The sequence below is a fragment of the Pseudoliparis swirei genome, chromosome 23 (assembly GCF_029220125.1).
Source record: "Pseudoliparis swirei isolate HS2019 ecotype Mariana Trench chromosome 23, NWPU_hadal_v1, whole genome shotgun sequence".
NCBI classification, from domain to species: domain Eukaryota; kingdom Metazoa; phylum Chordata; class Actinopteri; order Perciformes; family Liparidae; genus Pseudoliparis; species Pseudoliparis swirei.
In genome coordinates, this window is record NC_079410.1 from 17,525,927 (window position 1) to 17,553,143 (window position 27,217).

The 27,217-nt window shown below is 49.1% G+C and overlaps 1 protein-coding gene across 1 annotated transcript; it reads right to left on the bottom strand.

Annotated features, from left to right (window-relative positions):
• Nucleotides 1-338: 338 nt before the first annotated feature.
• Nucleotides 339-21,045, bottom strand: fscn1a (fascin actin-bundling protein 1a). The gene is made up of 5 exons (XM_056407812.1): nt 19,755-21,045; nt 10,958-11,114; nt 4,152-4,273; nt 2,855-3,022; nt 339-2,684 (listed from the first exon to the last, which is right to left on the bottom strand). Exons 1-5 carry the CDS (start codon nt 20,593-20,595, stop codon nt 2,476-2,478), a joined length of 1,497 nt encoding a protein of 498 aa, XP_056263787.1. The 5' UTR covers nt 20,596-21,045; the 3' UTR covers nt 339-2,475.
• Nucleotides 21,046-27,217: the final 6,172 nt, after the last annotated feature.

Consider the following 27,217-nt stretch of genomic DNA (forward strand, 5'->3'; position numbering starts at 1 on the left):
TACTGCGTTACTAGAATTCAATCCTGCGTCTTTAATCTTCTAATTATCGTGAAGATGCTAACATTTCGTAGCTTTAACTTCAATCTTTTAGTGCGACATAAAGGAGTTCCCATCAAGCACATATTTAAGACCTTTAAAAGAGTTCTACTTTTATAATGGCAACAGTTCAAATATTTAAAAGTCAGCTAGAGACGAGAGTTTTTAAACTTAAGTTTAATTAGCTTTTGAGCTAAAGCTAACATCTGCTAGTGACAGTCCAGTGACATTTCAGCCAACACAATTGGTAATTGTTGGTTTGATAAAGGAAACGGTCGGAGAGAAATAAACAATAAGACGTGTAGCATTCATAATCCCAGTTTTATTGGTCGTTGGATATTCAGGTGAACCAATGGCACAAGAGGTTAATCCACAATATCAAAAAAATTATACAAAATAATAATACAAAAAGAAGTTCCAGTTATACAAAGCAAAGATGTGGATTATTTTGATCTTTTATTTCCCTACTGCCCAAAAAATAAACGGCGAGTAAGGCACAGTCATTACCACACGTTTAACCTCCCACGCCTAAGCCTTCGTCTCGGTTCCCATGGAGACGCAGGTTTCCTCCCAGGACAACCGCTCCTTCTATTCGCTCGAGACTCAACCCTTCACGCAAAAACGCTCGAAACTTCGGAGAGGACATTTGGACGGGCTTGTTGAGGAGCCGGCTACAATCACGCATCATACCACGGGGCTACAAGCATACTCGGCTTCACGTCAGAGGAACGCTCGATGGTGACGATAGCTTCGCGCTATGGAGAAAAAGCTGAAGGGAGGGAACCAAAGAGGACCCAAAGAGGAACCAAAGAGGACCCAAAGAGGACCCAAAGAGGGAACCAAAGAGGGAACCAAAGAGGGACCCAAAGAGGAACCAAAGAGGACCCAAAGAGGAACCAAAGAGGGACCCAAAGAGGGACCCAAAGAGGGACCCAAAGAGGGACCCAAAGAGGGACCCAAAGAGGGACCCAAAGAGGGACCCAAAGAGGACCCACGGCGCCTTCGTGCTACGCGACGACTGCAGAACAGACATTCCAGTTCAATAAGACAAATTCAAAGTCGGCTTCTTTGCCATTTTTTTCTAAACCTATCCATCCCTTCACCGACTAAAGCAAAAGAAATAAAAAAAACACAATTTGGTCGTCCACCTCGTTGTGAAGCCGTTAAAGAAGCAGCAGGAGATGAGAGCGACGACAGGAACTCTTTCAGCCTCTTCGGTTACACGGAAAGATCAATTTGTGAACAGGTCACGAGTTAGTAGCACCAGGTTCCAGTTTCTCGGTGTGTGTGTGTGTGTGTGAGATGACGGTCTGTTAATCCAGTATCAAAGATTTGGTCGAGATCCAGGCTGAAGGTCTAAGGTTGGGTTTGAAGGATTCAAAAAGCAGCTTCCAAAAAGGGCCTATAAATCGTTTCACTCCCGTCGCCATGGTTACCTACTGTATCCATGATAATGTCTGTGCCTTGGACGTAGAAGAAGAAACTCAACCGCGTGTCATGGGCTGGTTCCCCACAGTATGTGACCGCACAATTTCTATTTTTTATTTCTTTAATCTGACAATAGGTTCAGCGTGAGGAGGGGGGGGGGGGTTACGCGTTTTAACTTCCTACATCCTGTTTGGTCCAATGAGAACACAGCTAGAGCACAACACAGGAAACAGGTTCACGAGTATTTTACAGTTGAGATGAATAGGGGTGGGGGGGGGTTAAACCCGTACATACATCATTTTCTATATCTTTATCATCACTCCAGTTATATCACATACTCGTCACACAGGCTCGTGAACACAAAGCTACTCGGCCCGGTCAGGGGACAAATCCGTTTCTACGCCATGCAAACGCGCGGCCGCCATCTTGTTTAGCAAACAGGAAACGTCTCAAGCCGATTTATATATTTTAATCCGGCGGGTGGATCTGTTTTGGGAGATTTGATCATGTAGAAGCAGATCTAGCCGACCAGGGCCGAGAGAAAAACCACGCTCAACATGTGCTGCTCACACACACACACAATAGAGACGGGGGGAGGGGGTCAACTCAGAGAGGAGGGGGCTCTTAAAACGTGGCTCTGCTCTGCGAGAGGGACGGCCCAACCCTAAGGCGAGGAGGGAGAAGAGTGACAGGTCGAGCAGCGAACCAGATCGGAGCAGAAAAAGTGCACAGCCCCACGGTAACTATGGCAACAGATAAAGGTCGGCGCTGCGGAGCAGAGCGGAGAAAAAGATGGAGGGATAGACGAGAAGGAAGGGGAGAAAGGAGCGTCTCCTTCCTTTCTTCTTCTCCTTCTATCCTCCCAGTTCCCTCTGTGCAGTTCATCAACATATAAAGTCATAAGTACAGGATATAATATGAGGGAGGGGAGTGTGTGGGGGAGGGGAGGGGGGGACACAGGTTGTGCTGCATTGCCACACTTTGATTCTCCCGCCGCGCGGCCCCCCCCCCTCAGTACTCCCACAGGGTGGCGGTCTCCAGGTCGTCGGCGTTGGCCTTCAGCACGCCGGCGTGGTCGCCGCGCAGGTACTTGCTGTCGGTGGCGTGGCGGATCGCCAGCTTGTTGTAGTCGCAGAACTCAAACAGGAAGTCGACGGGCGCGTCGCTGCTGCTCACCACCGACTGCTCGTTACCCACCATCCAGTATTTACCCGTGGAGTCTGCAGGGGGGGGGGGTGAAAAACATGGAGGCGCAAACAAAAAGCTTCGGTTTAAAACGGCTTCGGCCAGAACATAACTCCATAATGACGATCGCTTAAAGAGCAAATGATGTAATCCCCTCGTTTGCCTGCGGGGGGCCGCCCCACAGCTTTACGCCCCCCGGACTGACCTTGCAGGCTGTACGCTCCGTCTCTGAACTCCAGCGTGAAGTAGTCGTAGGAGGAGCGGTTGGAGTCCAGCGTCCCCGTCACCTTCCTGCAGCCGATGAAGCCGTGGTCCCCGCGCAGCACGATGATCGGCCGGTTGATCAGCTTCATGAGGAACTCCTCGGACTCACCTGGAGACGACGCAAAGGGCACGGCGTGTAAAAAACGACAGGTGCGACACCGCAATTAAACAACCCCTGGGCATTAATATCACTCCGTACCAAACTAGTGCATTTTATTGCAGCTCAGTGCTTTTCATACAGCTCATTAAAAATGGATGCGAGGAAACTTGGCTTCAAATGTGCCCTAAAAACAGCCTCGTGGCAGCAAACCGCCGCCTCGGCAGAAACCACAGCGGAGGCTTCAGCTTTGATCTGCGGCGCCCGCTTCACAATCGAATACTTATTGATCGATTATCTTCTGCTCCGACAGGAAGTCTCACAGCAGTTGCTGTTATTGCGAAACCGTCTTCACGTTAGCTGTAACATCGGTGTGAGCCGGTGTTAGAGGAAAAGCTGAAGTGGTTTTAAATAGTACCAACTATCCAGACACTCTGTCACTCACTGAAGGTGAGTAACTCTAATGATTCCTTCTGGTCACATGACGTCTATCGTTCTGTCCATCCTGGAGAGGGATCCTCCTCCTGTTGCTCTGCTGGAGGTTTCTTCCCCTTTTTTCCCTTAAAGGTTTTTTTCTATTTCTTGTAAGTTGTTCCTGATCCGATTAGAGGTCAAAGGTCAGGGATGTCGTATGTGTATTTGGAATTTGTGATATTAGGCGATATAGATAACTGAAAACAGTATATTTGCTTTCTAGCTGAAAGTTTAAAAAGACGATGAATGCACTAATGTTACACGTTAAATCAGTTTTTTATTAACGTGCCCATGTGTAAAAACAACTATTTGCCATTTTATGTGCTTTTTTATGTGCCAGATTAAGTGCTTTTTTTAAACCAGCACTCAACACAATCAAAAGATAAATCTAAAAGGGAAGAAGACAAAACCACAAATCTGGATTTATCTGTCTGACTCACTCTAAATAAAAGTAGGAAATCTACTGGAGTGAATGGACTCTGTTGTGTCGTGGTGGAAGCTCCTCGGTGACTCTACATGTTTTCAGTCAAAGGATTAACATAAAATCTGAATCCCACAGAGTGAACGTTACATTCTACGGAAGCCGTCGAGGCTCAATCCCCAATCCCACTGCGAAGTAAACCCGTTAGTCATCGACTGAAATGCTGATTCAACAAATCTCACCGACCGGCAGAGTCGATGGTGGCCGCGAGTTGGCCGTTTTTCTTGGCGGCGACGTATTTCCCGTTGGCGGCCCGGAGCGTCAGCCGCTTCCCACGCCACTCGATGTCGAAGTAGCAATTAGCCGACCTGCGGAGAGAAAGCACAGGCGGGGGGATGAGGAGGGGGATTACACACGCGTGGGCGCCGGACATCCAGGCACGTGTCGGGTGTAAACGGTCACACGTCGCTCCGCCGTTTAATCCAGAAGCTAAGCGACCGGTCGGCTCGAGGTAGCGGGATAAGCTTCCGTTGTAGTTCCTTAAATTTAATCAAGCAGCTCGTTAATCCGTCCACTCGGCACAAAGTCGGCTTTTATTTTCTCACGTCGCCGCCGCGTTCTGCCTGCGTCGTTTCTTTAGACTCGGAGCGTGATTCCTGCATACGAGGGAACGCGGAGAGAGAAGAGGCTCGTGGTCTGATATCTGTGATGAGTCAAGTCAGGAATGTGGTGGAGGAATGTGATGGAGGAATGTGATGGAGGAATGTGATGGAGGAATGTGATGGACTTCCTGCAGAGCGCTCGGCAAGTTTATCTTGGAGGGTTAACTCGGGATACTTGGCTCAGACTAATACCTGGAGCAGACATTAGTGCTCTGTAAAAGTGTCTCATATACAGGCCTTTATAAAAGTTACTTGTATACAGGCCTGTATATAACGTACATACCAAGATACTTATATACATATAAGATATATATATAAGATACTTATATACAGGCCTGTATATAAGATACCAATATACAGGCCTGTATATAACGTACATACCAAGATACTTATATACATATAAGATATAAAAATAAGATACTTATATACAGGCCTGTATATAACGTACATACCAAGATACTTATATACATATAAGATATATATATAAGATACTTATATACAGGCCTGTATATAAGATACCAATATACAGGCCTGTATATAACGTACATACTAAGATACTTGTATACAGGCCTGTATATAAGTATCTTATATACAGGCCTCTATAAAAGATACTTGTATAAGATACTTATATACAGGCCTGAACACAGGTATCTTAGTATGTATGTTATAGACAGGCCTGTATATAACATACTTAGACAGGCCTGTATATACATATGTTAGTATATATGTTATAGACAGGCCTGTATATGAGTATCTTATACAGAGGCCTGTAAATAAGATACTCATATATAGGCCTGTATATAGCAGGGTTTTTCCTGGGTCAAAATGGGTCTTCGGTGCTCCCCAAAAATTGTTTTGGCGCGCTGCGCGTGCACGGTCTGTATTGCCATGTCACCGTAATTAACAGACATCTATGTTTGTTTGTTTTTTTCCCATAAATAATGGAGGCAATGCTTGAGGAAATCATTTTGCTAAAATAGATAGGCAAATAGATTGACAATTAGAGATGCACTGATCAGGTTTTTTGGTGCCGATCACTGAAATCAGTCTCTGCCGATCCGATAAAACCGATCACGGTGTTGATTGAAGCATTCTATTAATTGTGTAGCATTATTGCCTAGGAATATAAGGAAATACATATATAAAGCACCTCAAACATTAAAGAAATTACCGATTTCTTTAAACATTTAGGACTTTTACTTTGAAAAATGTCCTAATTGATACATTAAAATTGTTTGATTGCTATTATAGGGGATTTCAGATATGTATGGAACACATCTGCATCATTCATTTCCTGGAACTCTTGGGAAAATCTATATACAGGACTTTTCTTAACATACAAAAGTCTGACTTATTTTTATAAACTCTTCCTTGGTACAGTAAAAATGTTTTAATGTGAGCATAATTTAAGCTAAATCTCAGAAACGATCTATAAAGATACAAAATCAGTTCATTGTTTACTTGTATATGTTAGTGTATGATTTGTCCACATCTTATTTTGAAAAACGGATGTTGTTTCACGTGGTTCTTTCCGCTAACTTTGCAAAACCGGATGTTGTCACTTAAATCCTTCCGCTAACTTTATCAAAACCCTCGCGCTCCCGATCGAATGCGTTTACCGTCAACATCAGTCTCTAGGGGCTCAGACATGTGAGAGTCGGCTGAGTTGACCCAGTGATTCAACTCGGGGGACGGGGACGCCGCTCGGTGGTGAGGATCCCCTCATGGACCTCTCACTCTGCGGCCCTCGCCGGGCGCATCGTCTCCGTTGCGCCGCGATTGTAACGTCTCTGATAGTTGTTCTCGCAGATGTTACGTCATCTGATCGGCCGTTTGAGAACGCCGATCAAAACCGATAATGGGAATATCGGCCGATCAGATCGGTGCATCCCTATTGACAATAGTCCAGGTGTATTGGTGCACGTCGGGCTGTTGAGTGACCAGCAGCTGGCCGCTCTGTCCATTCGCGCACCTCACAGTTGCGTATTGATCAGACAAGAAGACACGCTTATCAACTCGATTACTATTAATCAAAACAGAACGAGGGTTCGGCTGTAGCCTACTTGAAACATACTATTGAGAACATATTCGCTGACTTGATGAACACAGTTTTATTGTTGTTGTTTTTCCTTTGACTTTTTTGCTTTCCTTTTTTCATAGGGCCAAAACTTAGGGGGCCTGTTCTCAGCAGGAAAAACCCCTTTGGTGTAACGGGGATGGGTTTTTTCAAAAAAACTTTCAAACGTTTCTGTCTTCCCTTTTAAGTTACTTCACTGAAAAAGGAATTTGAATCTTCTTGAAACCTTCCAGTGGGTAGCAGAACCCCAATAGGGCCAAATGCTTTGTCAAAACAAAAACTAAAAAGTTTTGAACAAAAAGTAAAAACTTTTTTTTCCAAACATTTTTCCCCGGGGCCCAAATATTAGAAACTTGCCACTAAAATTTCCCTAATTTTTCTAAAAAACCCTCATTTTTTAGAAAAGTTTATTTCCGTGAAAGTTTTAAACAAGAATTTTTTGGTTTAGGTGCCGCTAAAAATCCGGGAGAGGAAATTAGAAGAGAAAAAAAAAGCCCCAAGAAAGGGGGGAAAAAAAAAGGAAAGGTTTCCTGTTTAAATGCCGTTTTGAAGGGAAACCTAAAAGTTTGTGTCCAAAAGGCTTGTCAGGCCCGAGTTTTTTTGGTGGGAAGGTCAAACTTTTGATACGCCCTTATCCCTTCTTTTAAATAAAACGAAGGGGCCGTGTCTTAAAACTTTTTTAAAAATTTGGCACTCCCAAAACGTTTTTGGTTAGCCCAAAAGGGGGCCCCTTTTTAAAAGGGGAAAAAACTTTTCATTTCTTTTCCGGGGGGTTTCGGGGGAAAACTTTGCAAACTTTCTGTCTCCTTTTAATTTTCAACGAAAAACTGTCTAAATCTTTTAAAAAAGTTGCCCAAAAACCCCTTCAGAGGAGGTCTAAACTATTTGGAAAAGGTTCTCTCTATCCTTGCCAGTTGGGAGCTAAAATTAAAAGTTGATCCTAAACAAAACAAAACGCCCTTTCCAAATTAAGAGTTAGAAGGTCAAAATTTTTGGATTTTTGAAAATTAAAAGGCTGGGTTTAGGAAAAACCCCAAAGGGTTTTTTTTTCCCCCAAAAAAATTTTTATTTTTTTGGCCCCAGTTAACAAAATCAAAACAGGTTTTTTGCCAAAGAAAGAATGTTTTTACAAACAAACGAGGAATTTTTTTTTGTTGGGAGGTGCAACATTTGGACATGACAAACAACAATCAACGAAAGGAGGGAGGAGGGGTGGGAGGAAGAGGGAGGAGGAGGAAGAGGAAGGAGCGGGAAGAAGGAGGAGAGGGAAGGGGGAAGAAGAGGTGGTAGTCCTGGGGTGACAGTCAGTCAGCCCCGGGGGTCCATTGATGAGCCCGACCCCGTCGGAAAAAGCTATTGGTGTGGCGGGAGGTCGTGGTCATGATGGACCGCAGCCTCCCCCCGAGGAGGGACTCGAACAGGAGTGTCCAGGGTGGGAGGGTCGGCGACAATCTTTCTGGCCGCTTCAGTGACCTGGAAGTGAACAGGACCTGGAGGAAGGCAGATTGCAGCCGATAACCCTCTCGGCCGGCGGATGATGCTCTGCAGCCTGTGCTTGTCTTTGGCTGTGGCTGCAGGGTGCCAGGCGGTGATGGAGGAGCAGATGATGGACTCAACGATGGCCGTGTAGAACTGTACCATCATCTTCCCTGGCAGGTTGAATTTCCTCAGCTGCCTCAGGAAGAACATCCTCTGCTGGGCCTTCTTGGAGATGGAGCCGATGTTCAGCTCCCACTTGAGGTCCTGGGAGATGATGGAGCCCAGGAAGCGGTAGGACTCCACAGCGGGCCCCGGGGGGTCACACAGGATGAGAGGGGGGGGTGGGGCTGCATTCCTCCTGAAATCCACAACCATCTCCACTGTCTTCAGGCGTTGAGCTCCAGGTTGTTCTGGCTGCACCAGGTCACCAGGTGGTCAGTCTCCCACCTGTGGCGGTCTGCCCCCCCCGAGATGAGTCCCAAAGAGGGTGGTGTCATCCCGGGAAATTTAGGAGGGCGGACTGGTGACTGGAGGTGCAGCTGTTGGTGTACAGGGGGAACAGCAGAGGGAGAGAACACAGCCTTGGGGAACCCGTGCTGGTGGTCCGGGAGCCTGAGACGTGTTTCCCCAGCCTCACGTGCTGCTTCCTGTCGGTCAGGAAGTCTGTGATCCACCTGCAGGTGGAGTCGGGCACGTGCAGCTGGGAGAGCTTGTCCTGCACAGGGACGGGATGATGGAATTGAAGGCAGAGCTGAAGTCCACAAACAGGATCCTGGCGAGGTTCCTCGGGAGTCCCGATGCTGGAGGATGTAGTGAAGGGCCATGTTGACTGCATCGTCTGCAGACCTGTTGGCTCTGTGGCGAACTGCAGGGGTCCAGGAGTGGGTCGGTGATGGTCTTGAGGTGTGACAGGACCAAACGTTAAAGGACTTCATGACCACAGAGGTCAGGCGGGGGCCTGTAGTCATTGAGTCCTGTGATCTTGGGTTTTTGGGGCGGGATGATGGTGGAGGCCTTGAAGCAGGCTGGAACGTGGCATGTCTCCAGGAGGTGTTGAAGATGTCGGTGAACACGGAGACAGCTGGTCAGCACAGTGCTTCAGGGTGGAGGGAGGCGGAGTCCGGGCCCGCTGCTTTGGGGTTCTGCTTTTAAACAGCCTGTTGACAGCTCTCTCCAGGATGACGAGGGTCGCTGAGTTGATGGAGGGTGCTCCAGAGGTGTGAGCCCCTGATGGGCTGGGGAGGGGGGGCTGATGGTCTGTGGCTTGTTGGTGGGGCTGTGGGGATGGGCTCAGGACTGCTCCATTGTCTTTCAAAGCGGCAGTAGAACACATCTGCATCATTCATTTCCTGGAACTCTTGGGAAAATCTATATACAGGACTTTTCTTAACATACAAAAGTCTGACTTATTTTTATAAACTCTTCCTTGGTACAGTAAAAATGTTTTAATGTGAGCATAATTTAAGCTAAATCTCAAACGATCTATAAAGATACAAAAATCAGTTCATTGTTTGCTGTATATGTTGGTGTATGATTTGTCCACATCTTATTTTGAAAAACGGATGTTGTTTCACGTGGTTCTTTCCTTCTTTGCAAAACCGGATGTTGTCACTTAAATCCTTCCGCTAACTTTATCAAAACCCTCCGCTCCCGATCGAATGCGTTTACCGTCAACATCAGTCTCTAGGGGCTCAGACATGTGAGAGTCGGCCAGGTTGACCCAGTGATTCAACTCGGGGACGGGGGCGCCGCTCGATGGTGAGGATCCCCTCATGGACCTCTCACTCTGCGGCCCTCGCCGGGCGCATCGTCTCCGTTGCGCCGCGATTGTAACGTCTCTGATAGTTGTTCTCGCAGATGTTACGTCATCTGATCGGCCGTTTGAGAACGCCGATCAAAACCGATAATGGGAATATCGGCCGATCAGATCGGTGCATCCCTATTGACAATAGTCCAGGTGTATTGGTGCACGTCGGGCTGTTGAGTGACCAGCAGCTGGCCGCTCTGTCCATTCGCGCACCTCACAGTTGCGTATTGATCAGACAAGAAGACACGCTTATCAACTCGATTACTATTAATCAAAACAGAACGAGGGTTCGGCTGTAGCCTACTTGAAACATACTATTGAGAACATATTCGCTGACATGCACGTGATGAACACAGTTTTTTTTGGTTTTTTTTTTCAGCACCGACTTTTTTTGCCTTAGGCGCTCGGGAAAACGGCTTAGGCGCGCGCCCAAATTTTCTCTATGCAGGAAAAACCATGTATAGGTATCTTATATACAGGCCTGTATATGATTATCTTCGTATGTATGTTATAGACAGGTCTGTATATGAGGTACTTATACATATGTATAAAACACTCAAAGACATTTTCTATGACAACAAAAAGGAGCCAAGTGCTCTACTTGGTGCTTCAGGGTGTCAGGAAACCGTCTGAGCTTCTGTCCGTGTGGGGTCAACGGGTGAGGGGTCAAAGGTCAAACTCTGGCTGAGCAGAGACGCTGCAGATCAGAAACGTCTCTCCAGGTCGACGGTGCATACAAAAGCACTTCGCCCACAACATGCTGGAGCCATGAGACCAGTTCACTCACTCTTCACCTCCCACACACACACACTTCATCCACCCCCTACCACACACACAACTGGGGAGGGGACTGCAGACTAAGAGCTGTGACTGACTAGTATCAGGTTCTCACACACACACACACACACAATCACTGGCGCTGAGAGGTTAGTGTGGACAGACTGGAGCAGGTGTGGCTCGCTGCAAAGTTTAAGCCGTGCATCCGAGTGTGTGTGTGTGTGTGTGTGTGTGTGCGTGCGTTGCGTACTTGCTGGAGGCGGTGCACTGCAAGCCGCCGTTAGCAGTCAGGGTCCAGTATTTCCCAGCGGCGGTCCGGAACGCACACTTGCGGTTTTCCCGACAGATCTCCACCTGGAACACTTCCTGGTCGCCCTCCTCGTCCTGATTGGCCGACAGGTCCATACCTGAGTGGGGTCAGACAGGGTTTAGATAAAATACAGACCAGTGGGTCAGACATGAGCTCAACGAACATGAAAGGGCTGCATAGATGCAGAGGACGACCATTAACGATCCAGAGGCAGGCACACACACACACAGTGGAGCATGAACGACTTCAAACACACACATCCTCTGGTTAGGATCAGCACTAAATGAGCAACATCAGAAGGGCTCAGATTAGTGAAGGATTTCACACAGCTGCACACACACACACACACAGCTGCACACACACACACCCACACACACAGACCCCACTACAGTTCAAAGTATTACGCGTCATGGTCACTAAACACAGGAGGAAAGAAAACACAAGGCCACAATAATCTTCACTTCACTGACATAGATGAACATTGTCTCGTCAGCTGGAGCTGAAACGGTTAATACATCAACGAATGAATCCAAAACTATTTTGATAACAAATAATCTAAGCAGTTAATTGGCTAAGGAACATATTAAGGATCCACCTGATTTGGAAATGTTGTGAATGTCGTGTGGATGGATGAAAGCAGATTGTATATATCTATTAATTATTTTACTTACATTAGCCCGATGTATCCGTCAGAGTGTTTAGAAGATGTGAACAGTGAAAAATGGGTCCTATTTTTAATTAATTATCATAATTACACAGCATCGAGCTAAACGCTAACGCCAACATGCTCATAACCATGTTATTAGCATCCCGTTGGCTCCACGAAGATCTCGACAAAATGACACGACAACCCATCCAGTAACGGTGGAGATATTTCAGACCAAGTCGTCCGACTTTCAAAATCACCGCAACTTGAATATTTTGGGGTTTCGGACTCGCCAGCGACGACGCGGCTAGAGATCAACATAATAGTGACGGACATTTTTAACTATTTAATCAACAAAACGCTTTGTTGACAAACAAACAGAGGAATCAATACTGAAGATAAATCACAACAAATGGGAGTGGCAACTTGAGCTTCAGATTCTAAATCTGTAGACAGTGTGTGTGTGTGTGTGTGTGTGTGTGTGTGTGTGTGCATCTACAGAACACCACTCATTAAAATCACATCAACTCCACTACAGCACTTAAGATCAACAAAGAGGTAAACAAACAAGTCGACTGTAAGATGCGCACACACACACACCCCTCCAACGCACCACTCCCATAACACACAGTACACACGCAGCACAACGCTCTATTGTCCACGATGAGGTCATGGCGTGGATGGACCCAGCGCTGCAGGCTGAGTGGAGAGATGGACTGTCGGTCGGACGGCTGTGTAAACGTGTGCAGAGCGAGACGGAGAGAGAAAGATTGTGTGGGACAACAAAGCGGCGCTCATGTGTCTCCCCCCCCCCTCCCCTCCCCCGTCCCCTTGTTCTCCTGCAGCCGCAACAGCCGGCTCAAACCTTGACTACAATAAAGGCAGCATGTCCCCTCAGGGGGCTGATCAACAATGGCCCGTGTGTTGTCACAAGTGGAAGCAGCTCCTCTGAGGAGATCCCTCAGCTGATGGGACCGATGCAGTCGACCGCGTTGCCTGATTTTGGGAGGGCGTCGAGTTCTTTCACATTTCTCCGTGGTCGTTGTGAAATGGCTGCTCGTCCGTCGGTGGAAGAAACCAGAATGTTTACCAACGTTCGTCTCCAAAGGAAGCTCAACGAGGAAGCCGAGAGCCGATCACACAAAACATGCTGCTCACGGTGTTCGATAAAGAATACACACACACACACACGATAGAGAAGGAACATATAAGAGACCATAATGAGAACCACATGGTGCAGAAGGGGGCGGGGGTCAAACCAGATGAAATGTAAGATCAGTAGCAACAGACGAGGAGGGTTCAGGTTTAGAGGAACGCATTAGAGGACACATGAGGAGAGGAGGAGGACACATGAGGAGGAGAGGAGGACACATGGGGAGGAGGAGAGGACACATGGGGAGGAGGAGAGGACACATGGGGAGGAGGAGAGGACACATGGGGAGGAGGAGAGGACACATGGGGATGAGGAGAGGACACATGGGGAGGAGGAGAGGACACATGGGGAGGAGGAGAGGACACATGAGGAGGAGGAGAGGACACATGAGGAGGAGAGGACACATGAGGAGGAGAGGACACATGAGGAGGAGAGGACACATGGGGAGGAGGAGAGGACACATGGGGATGAGGAGAGGACACATGGGGATGAGGAGAGGACACATGGGGATGAGGAGAGGACACATGGGGAGGAGGAGAGGACACATGAGGAGGAGGAGAGGACACATGAGGAGAGGACACATGGGGAGGAGACACATGGGGAGGAGGAGACGACACATGGGGAGGAGAGGACACATGAGGAGGAGAGGACACATGAGGAGGAGAGGACACATGAGGAGGAGAGGACACATGGGGAGGAGGAGACATGGGGAGGAGGAGACATGGGGAGGAGGAGAGGACACATGGGGAGGAGGAGACATGGGGAGGAGGAGAGGACACATGGGGAGGAGAGGAGGACACATGGGGAGGAGAGGAGGACACATGGGGAGGAGGAGACGACACATGGGGAGGAGGAGACGACACATGGGGAGGAGGAGACGACACATGGGGAGGAGGAGACATGGGGAGGAGAGGAGGACACATGGGGAGGAGGAGAGGACACATGGGGAGGAGGACACATGGGGAGGAGAGGACACATGGGGAGGAGAGGAGGACACATGGGGAGGAGGAGAGGACACATGGGGAGGAGAGGACACATGGGGAGGAGAGGACACATGGGGAGGAGAGGACACATGGGGAGGAGAGGACACATGGGGAGGAGGAGACACATGGGGAGGAGGAGAGGACACATGGGGAGGAGAGGACACATGGGGAGGAGGAGAGGACACATGGGGAGGAGGAGAGGACACATGGGGAGGAGGAGAGGACACATGGGGAGGAGAGGAGGACACATGGGGAGGAGAGGACACATGGGGAGGAGAGGACACATGGGGAGGAGGAGACACATGGGGAGGAGGAGAGGACACATGGGGAGGAGGAGAGGACACATGGGGAGGAGAGGAGGACACATGGGGAGGAGAGGAGGACACATGGGGAGGAGAGGAGGACACATGAGGAGGAGACACATGGGGAGGAGAGGAGGACATGAGGAGGACACATAGGGAGGAGAGGAGGACACATGAGGAGGAGAGGAGGACATGAGGAGGAGGAGAGGAGGACACATGGGGAGGAGAGGAGGACACATGAGGAGGAGAGGAGGACATGAGGAGGAGGAGAGGACACATGAGGAGGAGAGGAGTCATCAGTCACATCCCTGATGACCTCCCTCCTCCGCTCCTCCAACACATCCCGTCGTCACGGTAGCAGCGGGAGGAAACTCGACCTCCACGACTCCGTTACTCTGAAACTAAAATCACCTCTGATGTCAAAGTTAGAAATAATTGAATTTTATAAAAGTGATTAGCTGACTTTGAAGATATTGCACGGTGTGAACAGAACCTCTATTTGAGGAATCGACACACACAAAACTCAATTTTATGGATTATTTAAAAATTCCAGCGTTTCACCTCATGCTAAACTAACCGGCTAACGTCCCTCGTACAGACGGAGGAACCAGCCTTTGATGTCCTTTTGGACAGAGCTCCTACTTCCCCCTGAAATATACATACATTTTAAATAGACACTCTGAAGCGAGTCATCTGACACTCCGGGGAAATAAACCAGGAAACACTTTCCATGCCGCTCTGTGACCCGTCACCACCGAGCGGGTCGGAATTATCACACCGACATCTTTAGATTTGAATTCAAGTGGGACGGAAGTCTTTTCAGTCAACGTCATTCACAGGATGGACGTTTAGGGAAAAATAGGATGATGGCTAGGAGGGAGCGCTCGTCCCTTTTTTATTATTAGTGACACACACACACACACACACACTGAAACTGGTCCCGAGTTATCACAAGGAAAGAAAAACACTGGCGGGTACAAACATGAAAACACAAGACTGACGGAGACAAAACACTCCGGAGGCCGTGAGCCAGAGCGAGGCCGCCTGCTACGTGTGTGTGTGTGTGTGTGTCCTGATATGTCTAGGCTGTTCCCTTTGAGAAGCTCCCAGAATTAATGAGGTAGAGCGTCACGTACACACACACACCATCCCTCACATCAAAGAAGTGACAACACACACAGAATCCACCCGGACCTCAGGCACCATCACGTCCTCTATTCAGGCCGATGGCCTCGGTCACTGTGAGCCAGTACCGGAGGCCTGAACACACGCAATTGTATCAAGCGTGCGTGTGTGTGTGTGTGTGTGTGTGTGTGTGTCTATTGTTCAGCAGGCCTGGCTGAGGAGGCGACCAGCTGGGGCACCAACAGGGAGACGTATCATCCTTTGTTCTGATCCAAACCCACATAGAGTAGAGCCTACACACCGAATACTGTACCACCTATACAGTACCACAAAATGAACACACATCACAATACTCCCACTTTCACTCACAAATACAAAATCGGGGTCAGACATGCGATGTGCAGTATTTTGCCGAGGATGATCCAAATCTTTTGGTAAATTGACTTCAGTTCAGCAGGAAGCACGAAACACACGGACTGTGAGGGAGAGAAGAGGAGACACACCGAGGCCGGCTGAACCCTAACCTGGGATAAAGTAGACTACGTCAGGCAGGGCGGGCTCCCTGGTGCTCGTCTGTCACACACACACACACACACACACACACACGCACGCACACACACACACACACACACACACACACACACACACACACACACACACACACACACACACACACACACACACACACACACACACACACACACACACACACACACACACACACACACACACACACACACACACACACACACACACACACACACACACACAGCCTATGAGCGCTAGCCGACTCTCCAGCTCAGACAGTCAACATCACCAAGGATGCACGGATTGATGGCTGTGCGTGTCGAGCTGCTGATGGAGCAGGGGTCAACACCAGCCAAGGCCTTGTTTCCTGTGTGTGTGTGTGTGTGTGTGTGTGTGTGTGGGGGGGGCATTCAGGGCTGACTGATGACCAGACACAACATGGAGTCAGTTTCTGTCTCCTCCTTTTCAAGGCAACTAAACATCACCCGAGCCCACAGCTGCCATTTTTAGTTATACGCCATCTTAATAATGGAAATGTGACATGTATCATTTCATGTCCGTGGAACGCTCTTGGCAGTTTCCAAGACTTCACATATTCCCATTTGGTTTTCCTCCCCGTTCATCTGGTCGTTTGCCAGCTGAATTAATTCGTCTGACGTCGACCGGTGAGAAAAACCTTTCACCACAACCGGGGAAACTGAATTTGCCGCCATCGTCTCTCAGCCTGCAAGTGACTAACAGAATATAGAGATCTAAGCAAAACAACCAGGGGTGGCATATATGGTATAGTGACATATCATATTATACTGATTATTATATATATTAATATACTGAATTGTATGAATAAGAGGTCCATATTATGTCAGAGTAGAAATGAGTGTTTGACGCTTTACTTTTACTGGGATGTTTGCTGAAATTGATTAGATGGACCTACCAAAATAAAGGTAGTGAGGTCGTAGACACGGCGGTCGCCAACAGGATGCCACGGCCTCTCCTCCAGTCACATGACAGACTGTCTTCTCTCACTTTAGGGCAGAGCAGGACACTCAAAAAGGCCGCCGGGCTCCCGGTTAACTGCTTGATAATTGCGTCTCTGGCCACGCGAGGGTCATTGAACGCGTCTCAGGGAGTCGGTGACCGTCCGTGTTCCGGGGATGAGGAGCGAGGACGTTACGGTCAGGCGACCAGCGGCGGGTCAGATTAATGTGGACGGCCGGAGCCGGAGGAGAGGAGGCTGTAAGGCGTCATCCAATAAGACGCTTGCTTCAGTCAACCCGGATAGTTTAACGGTCTCTGATGGACCGACTGGCACATGTGAAGTAAAGTGAACATGTCAGCTATTTAAAAACCTTCTTTCCTCCTTTCCAGCTATTAGTGAGTCAGAAAGTAAAGCAGCAGTGACCATGGAGGTTCAGATCATGGAAATAAAACACGTTTCCACATAATGATGTAGACTCCATCGGGGGTTGTTAAATGAGGAATGGTAATATTGTCAATTAAAGCCACTTAAGATTCCACCATTGTTGGACAACGTGGGATTTCATTTTTATAGTTTGGCAATTGTTCCCGTGTGGATTGTATTTATCCTTTTTATTGGACCTACTTTATTCGCAGCTCTCGAGCCGTCGAGGCGCAGCAGAGTCAACGAGAGCAAACCTGCAAGTCAAAGTCATTCGACGGCTTTGGGAGCCGCTCCTGTCAAAACGCCACGCTCGCGTATGAAAAGTGTCTCCGGTTGCCGTCCCGGCTGCAGGAGCTGCGAGCAGCTGTCGGTTTAGAAAAACATCTGGAGCCAGTTTAATTCTGCTCAATGTTTAATCCACATCCAATGATCCAGTTGGATTCCTCTAAAAAGGATTCAGACCTCCTTTTGGACAGATTTGAGGACAGCTTAAAATGTCCTTGAGCAAGGCATCATACCGGCCATTGACCTCGATGCCGCACCCAGAAAACATTTTCTTAGTTCTGAGACTTCGTATTGCACCAAACTCTTAATTTACTGGAAGGTAGCGGGACCTGAGGAAGTCAACCAACAGTGGAAACTGACATTCACAAGAAAGACCTCTTGAAAAAGTTCCGGGGGAAGATTTGGACCATTGATGCAGAAATGTTTAGAGTTAGAACGACAATTAATTGAGATTAAAAATCCAACTGATTGTTTTCAGCTTCTGAAATGAGATGTTATGCTAATTGCATTCGTCTTCTGGGATAAGTCTGTAAATGTCACATTGTGATTCTCATTTTTCACCATTTAAGGACAAAACTTAGTAATACAAATCATCTGCAGCCCTGATGTGTTGCATGCAACACATTCCTCACATTACTGAGTGCGTGAGCAGGAAGTAGCTGTGGCACACGAGTCATAATCCGATTCGGCAAAATGTCTCACAGGCCGCAATCTAATTTGTCACGGGGGGTATTATCAGAGTGAAACTCATGCTCATCAGATAATTCCAACAGATCCGGGGGGGGGGGGGGGGTTAAAATAAAAAAATAAAAAATCTCCAGCATTTGTAATGTTTCCATGGCGTGACCCGTGTTATCCAGCCTCCATTTTGTGCCTTGCGCCCCACAGTGAGGACTAAGGGCTAACAGCTGATGGAGACACATGTGGGAGGCCGGAACAGGACATTTTAAAAAAAGGATTTTGAGAAAAAGCCAGACCACTAAACTAGTGTTGTATTGCATTATCATCGACAACACACCAACACAGAGGTACACAGCATCAGTTATTGTGATCGTTCATTAGCAGACAGTCAACGCGGTGCTGACTCAGAGGCTTTTAAGAGCACGATACACTCGCACTCTGATTCATGTCTGTAATCTTCAACATGACGGAGGCCGATGGTAATGACCTCAACATCAAGCCCTGAAGGCTGGAGGGGTGGGAGAGGAGGGAGAGGAGGAGACGTCAAGGGAGGATGGGACAGGAGACGGCCGCAGGAATTGACGGAAGAAATGTAAAAAGGAATACATTTATGTTTTAAAGAAGGGAGGGAAAGAGAGGTGAAATGAGGTGATGTGAGGAGCTGGAAAAAGTGAGGGAAGGAAAAAGGACAGAAGGAGGAGGCACGAGCTTGCATCTCTGCCAACTCTCTTACAGCTGACAACCACACACACAAAAAAGGAAGAAACCCTACATTAACCAGTGAGTATCTGAACTACATGAGGAGCCACGACTGCATCTGAAGAGTTCAGGTGCAGATGTACTCGGCGTTGCCATGACAGCAGGACCGTGGGCCAAAAGTGGTTATCGACGTTTCATTTGGCAACTTATTTGGGGATGACTACGGTTTTGCATTTTAAAAGAGTGAGAGAGCGAAGTGTGAAACACACACTAAATAAATACTCTTTTAAAAGCAGCCAAGTATCTGTTCTCATACAACATCTGGATTAAACATGTTTTAGTCACATTTTACTGTTTTTTTAATCCTCAGCGTGCATCTTCCCTCTCTCTCTCTCCTCCTCCGGTGCCGTTCTGCTTGGTGCCAGCTCAGCCTCCTGCTAGTTTATGGCTGTTTTACATTTGAATGGTGGCACACGAGCACATGATGCAGAGTGTGTTCACGGGCCGAGGCCTCCGTGCACTTCTTTGTCACTGAAAACCCCAAACAGAGGGCGTCCGACCGGCTCCACCAACGTGGAGCTGCACATCAGTACATTACTAGGCCTTTGGGGGCTTTTAAAGGATGTACTGGGCCGTGGCCTCTGGTCAATCACGCCATTGTGGAGCATGTAAATACAGTCACAGGCCTGGGCTGTGTGTGAATTTGTATAATATATAATAATATACAGGCCAGTAACGTACCCATAACCTACCCTTTAGGCAGTGTGTGTGTGTGTGTGTGTGAGTGTGGGTGGGGGGTTGCTGGTATCTGGGGGATGAGATACCAACACACTGTCACAAAGGGGTGGGGGAGGGGGGGTGACCCGAAGGACCACCGGGCCTACAGTACACGCACACACTACACACACACGCACGCACACACACTACACCCACCTTGCCGGGTGGAGACGTTCCTCTCGTTGGCGGCGGTGAGCACGACCTGCGGGTGGCTCTGCTCCAGCACGAACAGCTCGTCCTTGCCCACGCGCGCGCTCTTGCCGGACTTCATGGTGCCGGAGGGCCCGGAGGGCGCGAGGTATCGGCCGCTGCAGTCCCTGAACGCCACCTTGCCGGAGCGGAACTCCAGCGTGTAGCCGGTGCTCTTGTCCGCGACGGCCGCCAGCGCGCCGTCGTTGCGCAGGAAGCGGTTGTCGGAGGTCTGCAGGTGGTACCGCTGCTCGCGGAACACCAGCGTGATCATGGAGTCCACCCCCCACGGCACGTCCCGGTCGATGGCGATCTCGTCCACCTTGCCGCTCAGGTGCGCGTACCGCTTGCGCGTCATGCTGAAGATGTTCACCTGCGGGTGCATGGCGATGTGCACGCTCCATTTCTCCGCCACCGAGGCGGTCTGGGCGAAGCAGATGATCCGGTCCTCGGTGCCGCCCAGGTAGCGGCCGTGCGGCTCGGACTGCAGGGACCAGCGGCCGTCGTCGTGCGCGGTGATGACGAACCGGCACTCCGGGCCCGGGGTCTCGCTGTCGCCGGTCACGTTCCCGTCCTTGTCGGCGGCGATGTACCGGCCCAGATGGGACTTGAGGTGGAACACGTTGCCGCTGGAGTCGTCGGCGCTCTGCTCCAGGGTCCAGATCTGCTTCTTCTTCATGGACGAGGCGCACGCGTTGATTTTGAAGCCGAAGGTCTCCGCCGTGAGGTACTTGTTCCCGCAGTTGATCAGACCGAACTGGATCTGCAGCATGTCGCTGGTTCCGTTACCCGCGCAGTTAGTCGTCATGGTCGGTTCTGTGCTCTCGAGCCTCGGACTGGACCGGTTCTGTCTGAGAGGGACTGGGTAGGGGGGGGCGGTTCTGCTAGTGAGCTCGCGGCTGAAAGAGTGGGATGCTGCGCTGCCTCGCGTGCTTCCCTTTGTTTGGGGTGTGTGAGCGTGTGTGTGTGTGGCTGGCTGCGTGAGAGGGGAGTCTATGAGCGCGCGCCACCGGTCTTCAGTGCTTTGCCTGTCTCAGCAGCGCGAGCCCGCTGCCACAGCTGCAGCCTATAGAACTATCAGTGACGTTCTGCTAGAGGCCACGCCCCCTCGGATGGACAGAATAATTCTGGGAGCTGAGTTCTCTTTCCCTCTTTCTCTCTCCTGATGCTGAGTCTCGCTCCTCTCGCCCTCCTCGTTGGTCTGTTTCCTAAAAGTCGGATTATTCAAATGAAGCAGAGACTGAAAGGCTGCAAATAAACTCTAAACTCAGGATGCAAAAAAGGAAAAACGAAACTTTACAAACATTCATATGCAGGGGCTTTGACTGGTAGCACCATGTCTCTCTCTCCCTCTCTCTCTCCCCCCCCTCTCTCTCTCTCTCACACACACTGATCAGATGGACTCAGCATTTGAATCATGAGGATGTCCACGCGCAAACAAAGCTCTATTCACTATTCATGGAGCTGGAGCCGCACATCAGAGGGCAGGAAAGGCCCGTCTCCATAAACAAAGAGGCCAAACAGATCACACTGGCATCTCCTCTGTGCACACACACACACACACACACACACACACAAGGATATGAGGCGTGGGGGGGGGGTCAACATATCAGCAGCAGATACCCACTGGCTCTGTTTCAATCAAAACACACACAGAGGCAGAAGAAGAAATATAGTCAACACCTCGCTTCTCTCTCCCCGAAATTACACGAGTGTTGTGGAATCCATCCGCCACCGTCCGCGGACGCCACCGCGGACGCCTCCGCGGACGCCGCTCCGCTGTGTGTCCGGAGTGAGCGGCGAGGGTGAGAGTAAAGTGGTCGAGTCCTCCGCCTCCGCTATAAAAGAAAAACCCACACACATCATTTATGCGGAGCCTCGAAGATTAGCAGATCTGGGATCAGAGTCTTAAAAGCCAGACTTCAGCCACAGGCCTCAAGTTCAGCCCTTGAGCCGAGGCCCCCCCCGCCCCAGCTCTCTGGCGCACCCCGACCTTTGACCTCGGATTGGATCCCTCAGCATCACTTCATTATTTGGTGGGTTTATCACTCCTCGGCTCCGAGATTGACAGGAAGATGAAGCCGAATGTCTTCTTCACTCTCATCATGCCGATGTTCCTCCACGCTGACCGTCGCAGGCCGGCGTGACCATCGATCTGCTCCGGCGTGTCTCATCGGCCTCCGGTGGGCCCTCACGAGGAGAGTAATCTGACCCCGAGATGTAATCGAGTCAACGGGAGCGTCTCTCCCCTGCAGCCGCGTTAATCCAATCTGCAGACATCTTTTAAACAAATCACATTTCAACAGAATTCCAGCTCCAGACTCGCGCGGTAACAACATCACCGGCGTGTTCGGAGACGTCCTCCGCTCGGTCCGGTTGCACAATATTTATTTCAGTGGCAAAACAGATTTCTAACAGGAGTATCGAGCGCCAGGAGGTCCGCCTCGGGTCTGAGCCGCACATTCCTGCTCTTCTTCTCCTCACTTCTCCAAAGCTCCGCTCAGTCCTCACAAACAGGCTTTTGTGGCCCTGATTTTGTTTACTGGGTTTTTAGAAGCAGATGTGTCGTTGGCAGTGGCGGCGCTGACGTCGCGGTGCCTTCAGGTCCCGTGAGAACGATCGCTCCACCACTTCATCCAGAGCACAGAGGTCACGTGACCGGGGGCAGACATCTTGGATCCAACACCGCCTGCTGAGCATTACGCCTCCATGGAAGAGCACAGGTACCACACAAGAAAACAACGACAAGACACACAGAACAACGACGGTGCCACCTGGAACCGAAGATGGTTCTTCAGAGTGATGCCATAGAAGAACCATTTCTGGTTCCACAAAGAACCTTTAAAAACATGGTTCTTTAAATAACCATTTCCTTAAAGAGTTCTTCAAAGAACCCATAAAGGTGTCCCAAAGAACCTTCAAAACGTGGTTCTTTAAGGCATCATTTCTGGTTCCTCAAAGAACCTTTCAAACCATGGTTCTTTAAAGAACCATTTCCTTAAAAAGTTCTTCAAAGAACCCATAAAGGTATCCCAAAGAACCTTCAAAACATGATTCTTTAAAAGACAATTTCTAGTTCCACAAAGAACCATTTACTTAAAGAGTTCTTCAAAGAACCCACAAAGGTGTCCCAAAGAACCTTCAGAAAATGGTTCTTTAAGGGAACATTTTTGGTTCCTCAAAGAACCTTTCAAACCAGGGTTCTTTAAAGAACCATTTCCTTGGGGCTCAAGAAGTTAAAGAGTTATTCAAGTAACCTATAAAGGTGTCTCAAAGAACCTTAAAAAATGGTTCTTTAAGGGGCCATTTTTGTCTAAAATAACCTTTAAAAATGGTTCTTTAAGGCACAATTTCTGGTTCCACAAAGAACCATTCAAACCAGGGTTCTTTAGAGAACCAGTTCCTTAAAGAGTTCTTCAAAGAACCTATAAAGGTGCCTCGAACGTAAAAAAAATGGTTCTTCAGTAGGTGATGGTTCTTCCTAGAACCACAAAGCCTTTTAAAGAACCATTTAAGAACCTTTATTGTTCTGTGTGCAGTGCTAAAGCCTCACATGGAAGGGAACATAGGAGGAACACTGGAAGCTGGCGTGAAGAACGGAGAACCAGAATGCCGAGCAGGAAATGCCCGATTACCCAAATCCTTGCATCTATTATGGGATGTATATTTATCATCATGGGTGGATACTGTGTATTTCCTGAAGCCTCCAATGTTTTGAATGAAATGAGTTTCAAACTGTAAAAAGAAGATAATCTTTATTTGTCTCATCTCATAAACCGCATTAAAGGCCGGAGGGCCAGATGTGGAACCCCTCCCCCGTTAACTCCGTCACCAAACTACAAACTGCTTTTGCTGAATCGAATAACTTTGTTCGGTTCAGTTCAAAGAGTCGTGGTCAGCGAGTGTGTGTGTTCACTTCAGGGGAACCCTCGTTCCCACGGCCCGGCCTCCGGCCTCCAGGCGGACGACCTCCAGGTCAGTGGGACGTGTCGCTAGCGGCTGGTGCTCTCAGTTTAATACTGGACTGTGTGTGTGTGTGTGTGTGTGTGTATGTGTACACACAGCTGACAGCTGAGCAGCCTCATCACCAGCGTTGTTATGGGTCACAAATGAACTGTCGAAAGTGAGGGAGACTATTCACACAAGCTGCAGCAACCACGACAGAGATAACACTGTATAGTGTGTGTGTGTGTGTGTGTGTGTGTGTGTGTGTGGTGCATAACTCCTCATCCTTCTATCTTTCCCACCAGATGAGCTCCTCCTTTTTTGCAAATGTAAAATTTGTGTTTTAAGAAAGACAATTTGTCATGACCCACATACAAACACAGACACACGCACAAAGTCTCCCGTTGTCTGAATATGCATCTCTTAAAGAGACCCTGATATAAGATAAGTGGTTATTACACCACACCTCATCCTTACACACATGCACACAGTCGCTTGTGCATCTCATAAAGAACGCACACACACACACACACAGACACAGACACACTTGTACACACAAGTCCCCGGAGAGAGCTCGCCACAGGAGTCACACACTGTTGGTCAAAAAGGAAGAGGGGAGGACGAGAGGGCGGCTATCATTGTTCACAAGCCCAGCTTTGAGGGTGGTTGCTATGGAGACCAGCTTCAAATCTGTTGGTTGATGAAGGGCAGTCTGCTGCAGCGAGAGCACACACACACACACACACACACACACACTGACACGCTGACACACTTGCCAACCTCACAACACAACACCTGCAGACGGCGCAGCACTGCGTCAGAAGACACCCGGCTGACCAATCAGTGACCTCGCCTAACACACACCTCTGAGCTGGAGCCAATCACAGCGTCCGTTTCGCCGCTGCATGACAATGTCCTCCAATCGGGACGCATCATTCCAAAATATGGGCCAACCGACATCCAGATTGTGAGACGTTTTTTCTTTCTTTAATTTTTTTCTTCTTTTTCATTCGGGATGAAAGTCCACGACTCAGAGGGATTCATTTAAAGCCTTCATCTCCTCGTTCCCTCCTCGTTCCCTCCTCGTTCCCTCCTCGTTCCCTCCTCATTCTCTCCTCATTCTCTCCTCATTCTCTCCTCGTTCCCTCCTCGTTCCCTCCTCATTCCCTCCTCATTCCCTCCTCGTTCTCTCCTCATTCTCTCCTCGTTCCCTCCTCGTTCCCTCCTCGTTCTCTCCTCGTTCCCTCCTCGTTCTCTCCTCGTTCCCTCCTCATTCCCTCCTCATTCTCTCCTCATTCCCTCCTCGTTCTCTCCTCGTTCCCTCCTCGTTCTCTCCTCGTTCCCTCCTCGTTCTCTCCTCGTTCTCTCCTCATTTCCTCCTCATTCCCTCCTCGTTCTCTCCTCGTTCTCTCCTCTTTCCTCCTCGTTCCCCCCTCGTTCCCTCCTCATTCCCTCCTCGTTCCCTCCTCATTCTCTCCTCATTCTCTCCTCATTCTCTCCTCATTCTCTCCTCATTCCCTCCTCGTTCCCTCCTCGTTCCCTCCTCGTTCCCTCCTCGTTCTCTCCTCGTTCTCTCCTCGTTCCCTCCTCGTTCCTCTCTCGTTTCCTCCTCGTTCCTCCTCGTTCTCCTCGTTCCTCCTCGTTCTCTCCTCGTTCTCTCCTCGTTCCTCCTCGTTCCTCCTCGTTCCTCCTCGTTCTCTCCTCGTTCCTCCTCGTTCTCTCCTCGTTCCTCCTCGTTCCCTCCTCGTTCTCCTCGTTCCTCCCTCCTCCTCTTCCTCGTTCTCTCCTCGTTCTCTCCTCCTCGTTCCTCCTCTCCTCCTCGTTCCTCCTGGTTCCTCCTCGTTCTCTCCTCGTTCCTCCTCGTTCCCTCCTCGTTCTCTCCTCGTTCTCTCCTCATTCCTCCTCGTTCTCTCCTCGTTCTCTCCTCATTCCCTCCTCGTTCTCTCCTCGTTCTCTCCTCGTTCCTCCTCGTTCCTCCTCTTTCCTCCTCGTTCCCTCCTCTTTCCTCCTCGTTCCCTCCTCGTTCCTCCTCGTTCCCTCCTCATTCTCCTCATTCTCTCCTCATTCCTCCTCGTTCTCTCCTCGTTCTCTCCTCGTTCCTCCTCGTCCTCCTCGTTCCCTCCTCTTTCCTCCTCTTTCCTCCTCGTTCCCCCCTCGTTCCCTCCTCATTCCCTCCTCATTCTCTCCTCATTCTCTCCTCATTCTCTCCTCGTTCTCTCCTCATTCCCTCCTCGTTCCCTCCTCTTTCCTCCTCGTTCTCTCCTCATTCTCTCCTCATTCCCTCCTCGTTCTCTCCTCGTTCCCTCCTCATTCTCACCTCGTTCCCTCCTCATTCTCTCCTCGTTCCCTCCTCTTTCCTCCTCGTTCTCTCCTCGTTCTCTCCTCTTTCCTCCTCATTCCTCCTCATTGTAGCCCCATCTGACCAGAGCGTCTTTGGATCGTCCCGTTCTTGTTCTAAGGCGGTTGAGTGTTTTCCATTGAGCCCATGATGCTTCTTGGCCAGGGGGAGGTTTTCAGTGGGGGGGATTCCCATATCAGTTGGAGGTGGGTCATTCTCAAGTTTTTCCATCCAGAGTTGTATTCTGGTTTCTTCCCGAGACTTTGTTAGGGGCTGGACCTGGCTGAGAAAACTTTTTCTTGACTTTAGCCGTTGGGCCGGAGGGTGACATCCCCCGATCACAGGGGGCCTTCCTATTGATTGTATTGATTAGTTTCCATGACGACACCTGTCCCGAGACTCCCAGCTGTCTCTCTCTCCCTCTCCTCCTGTTGTTGGTATCGTGTTTCTCAGGAACAGGACACAGGGTTCTTCAAAGTGGACGCTGACTGAAAGATGATTTATTGATCTGCTTTAAGTTCTATCTCGACGCCTCAGATCTGTCAACCAGGAAGAATCATACCTGTCAAAGTCATCTGAAGCTCAAACATGTCCACGTCTGGCTGTCAATATAATAATAACAAATACTCCTTCAATGCTGAAAGAAGACAATGCAGGAGTACTTTTGGCCGAGCGGACGTTTTAAAAAACAACGTTTCATGTTTATGTTAATGTTAACGAGCCTTTGAATTCGACATGGTGCCTCTTCTCTGTATTTTCACCTCATCGTGAAGCGGTTTGAGCTCCTTTCGTCATTTATTTGATGAGCATCGCTATATTTAATTTTAACAGCGTTATTATAACAACTTCATTTACACTTTAGCCGTATATATAAATGTGTTGAACGTGTGAAATAGCCATATGAGTCAGGGAGTTGTGTGTGCTCATGTTTCTTGTAATCACTGAGGAATGTGTGTGTGTGTGTGTGTGTGCGCACAGCTGCAGCCCTACCAAGGGCCTCCTCTCCACCAACAAAGATCTGGAAGCTGGAGCCACTGGGGAACACCACACTCCCTCCTCTCCTTCGCCTCCATTCTCTTAAAGAGACCCTGATATAAGATAAGTGGTTATTACACCACACCTCATCCTTACACATGCACAGTCGCTT

Excerpts from the sequence above, each read along its gene's own strand:
- fscn1a (XM_056407812.1), bottom strand. The coding sequence starts at position 20,595 with ATGACGACTAACTGCGCGGGTAACGGAACCAGCGACATGCTGCAGATC. Across the intron at positions 4,274-10,957 it reads CAGTGCACCGCCTCCAGCAA|GTCGGCTAATTGCTACTTCG; the intron begins GTACGCAACGCA and ends TTCTCTCCGCAG. Across the intron at positions 3,023-4,151 it reads GGCCACCATCGACTCTGCCG|GTGAGTCCGAGGAGTTCCTC; the intron begins GTCGGTGAGATT and ends CGTCGTCTCCAG.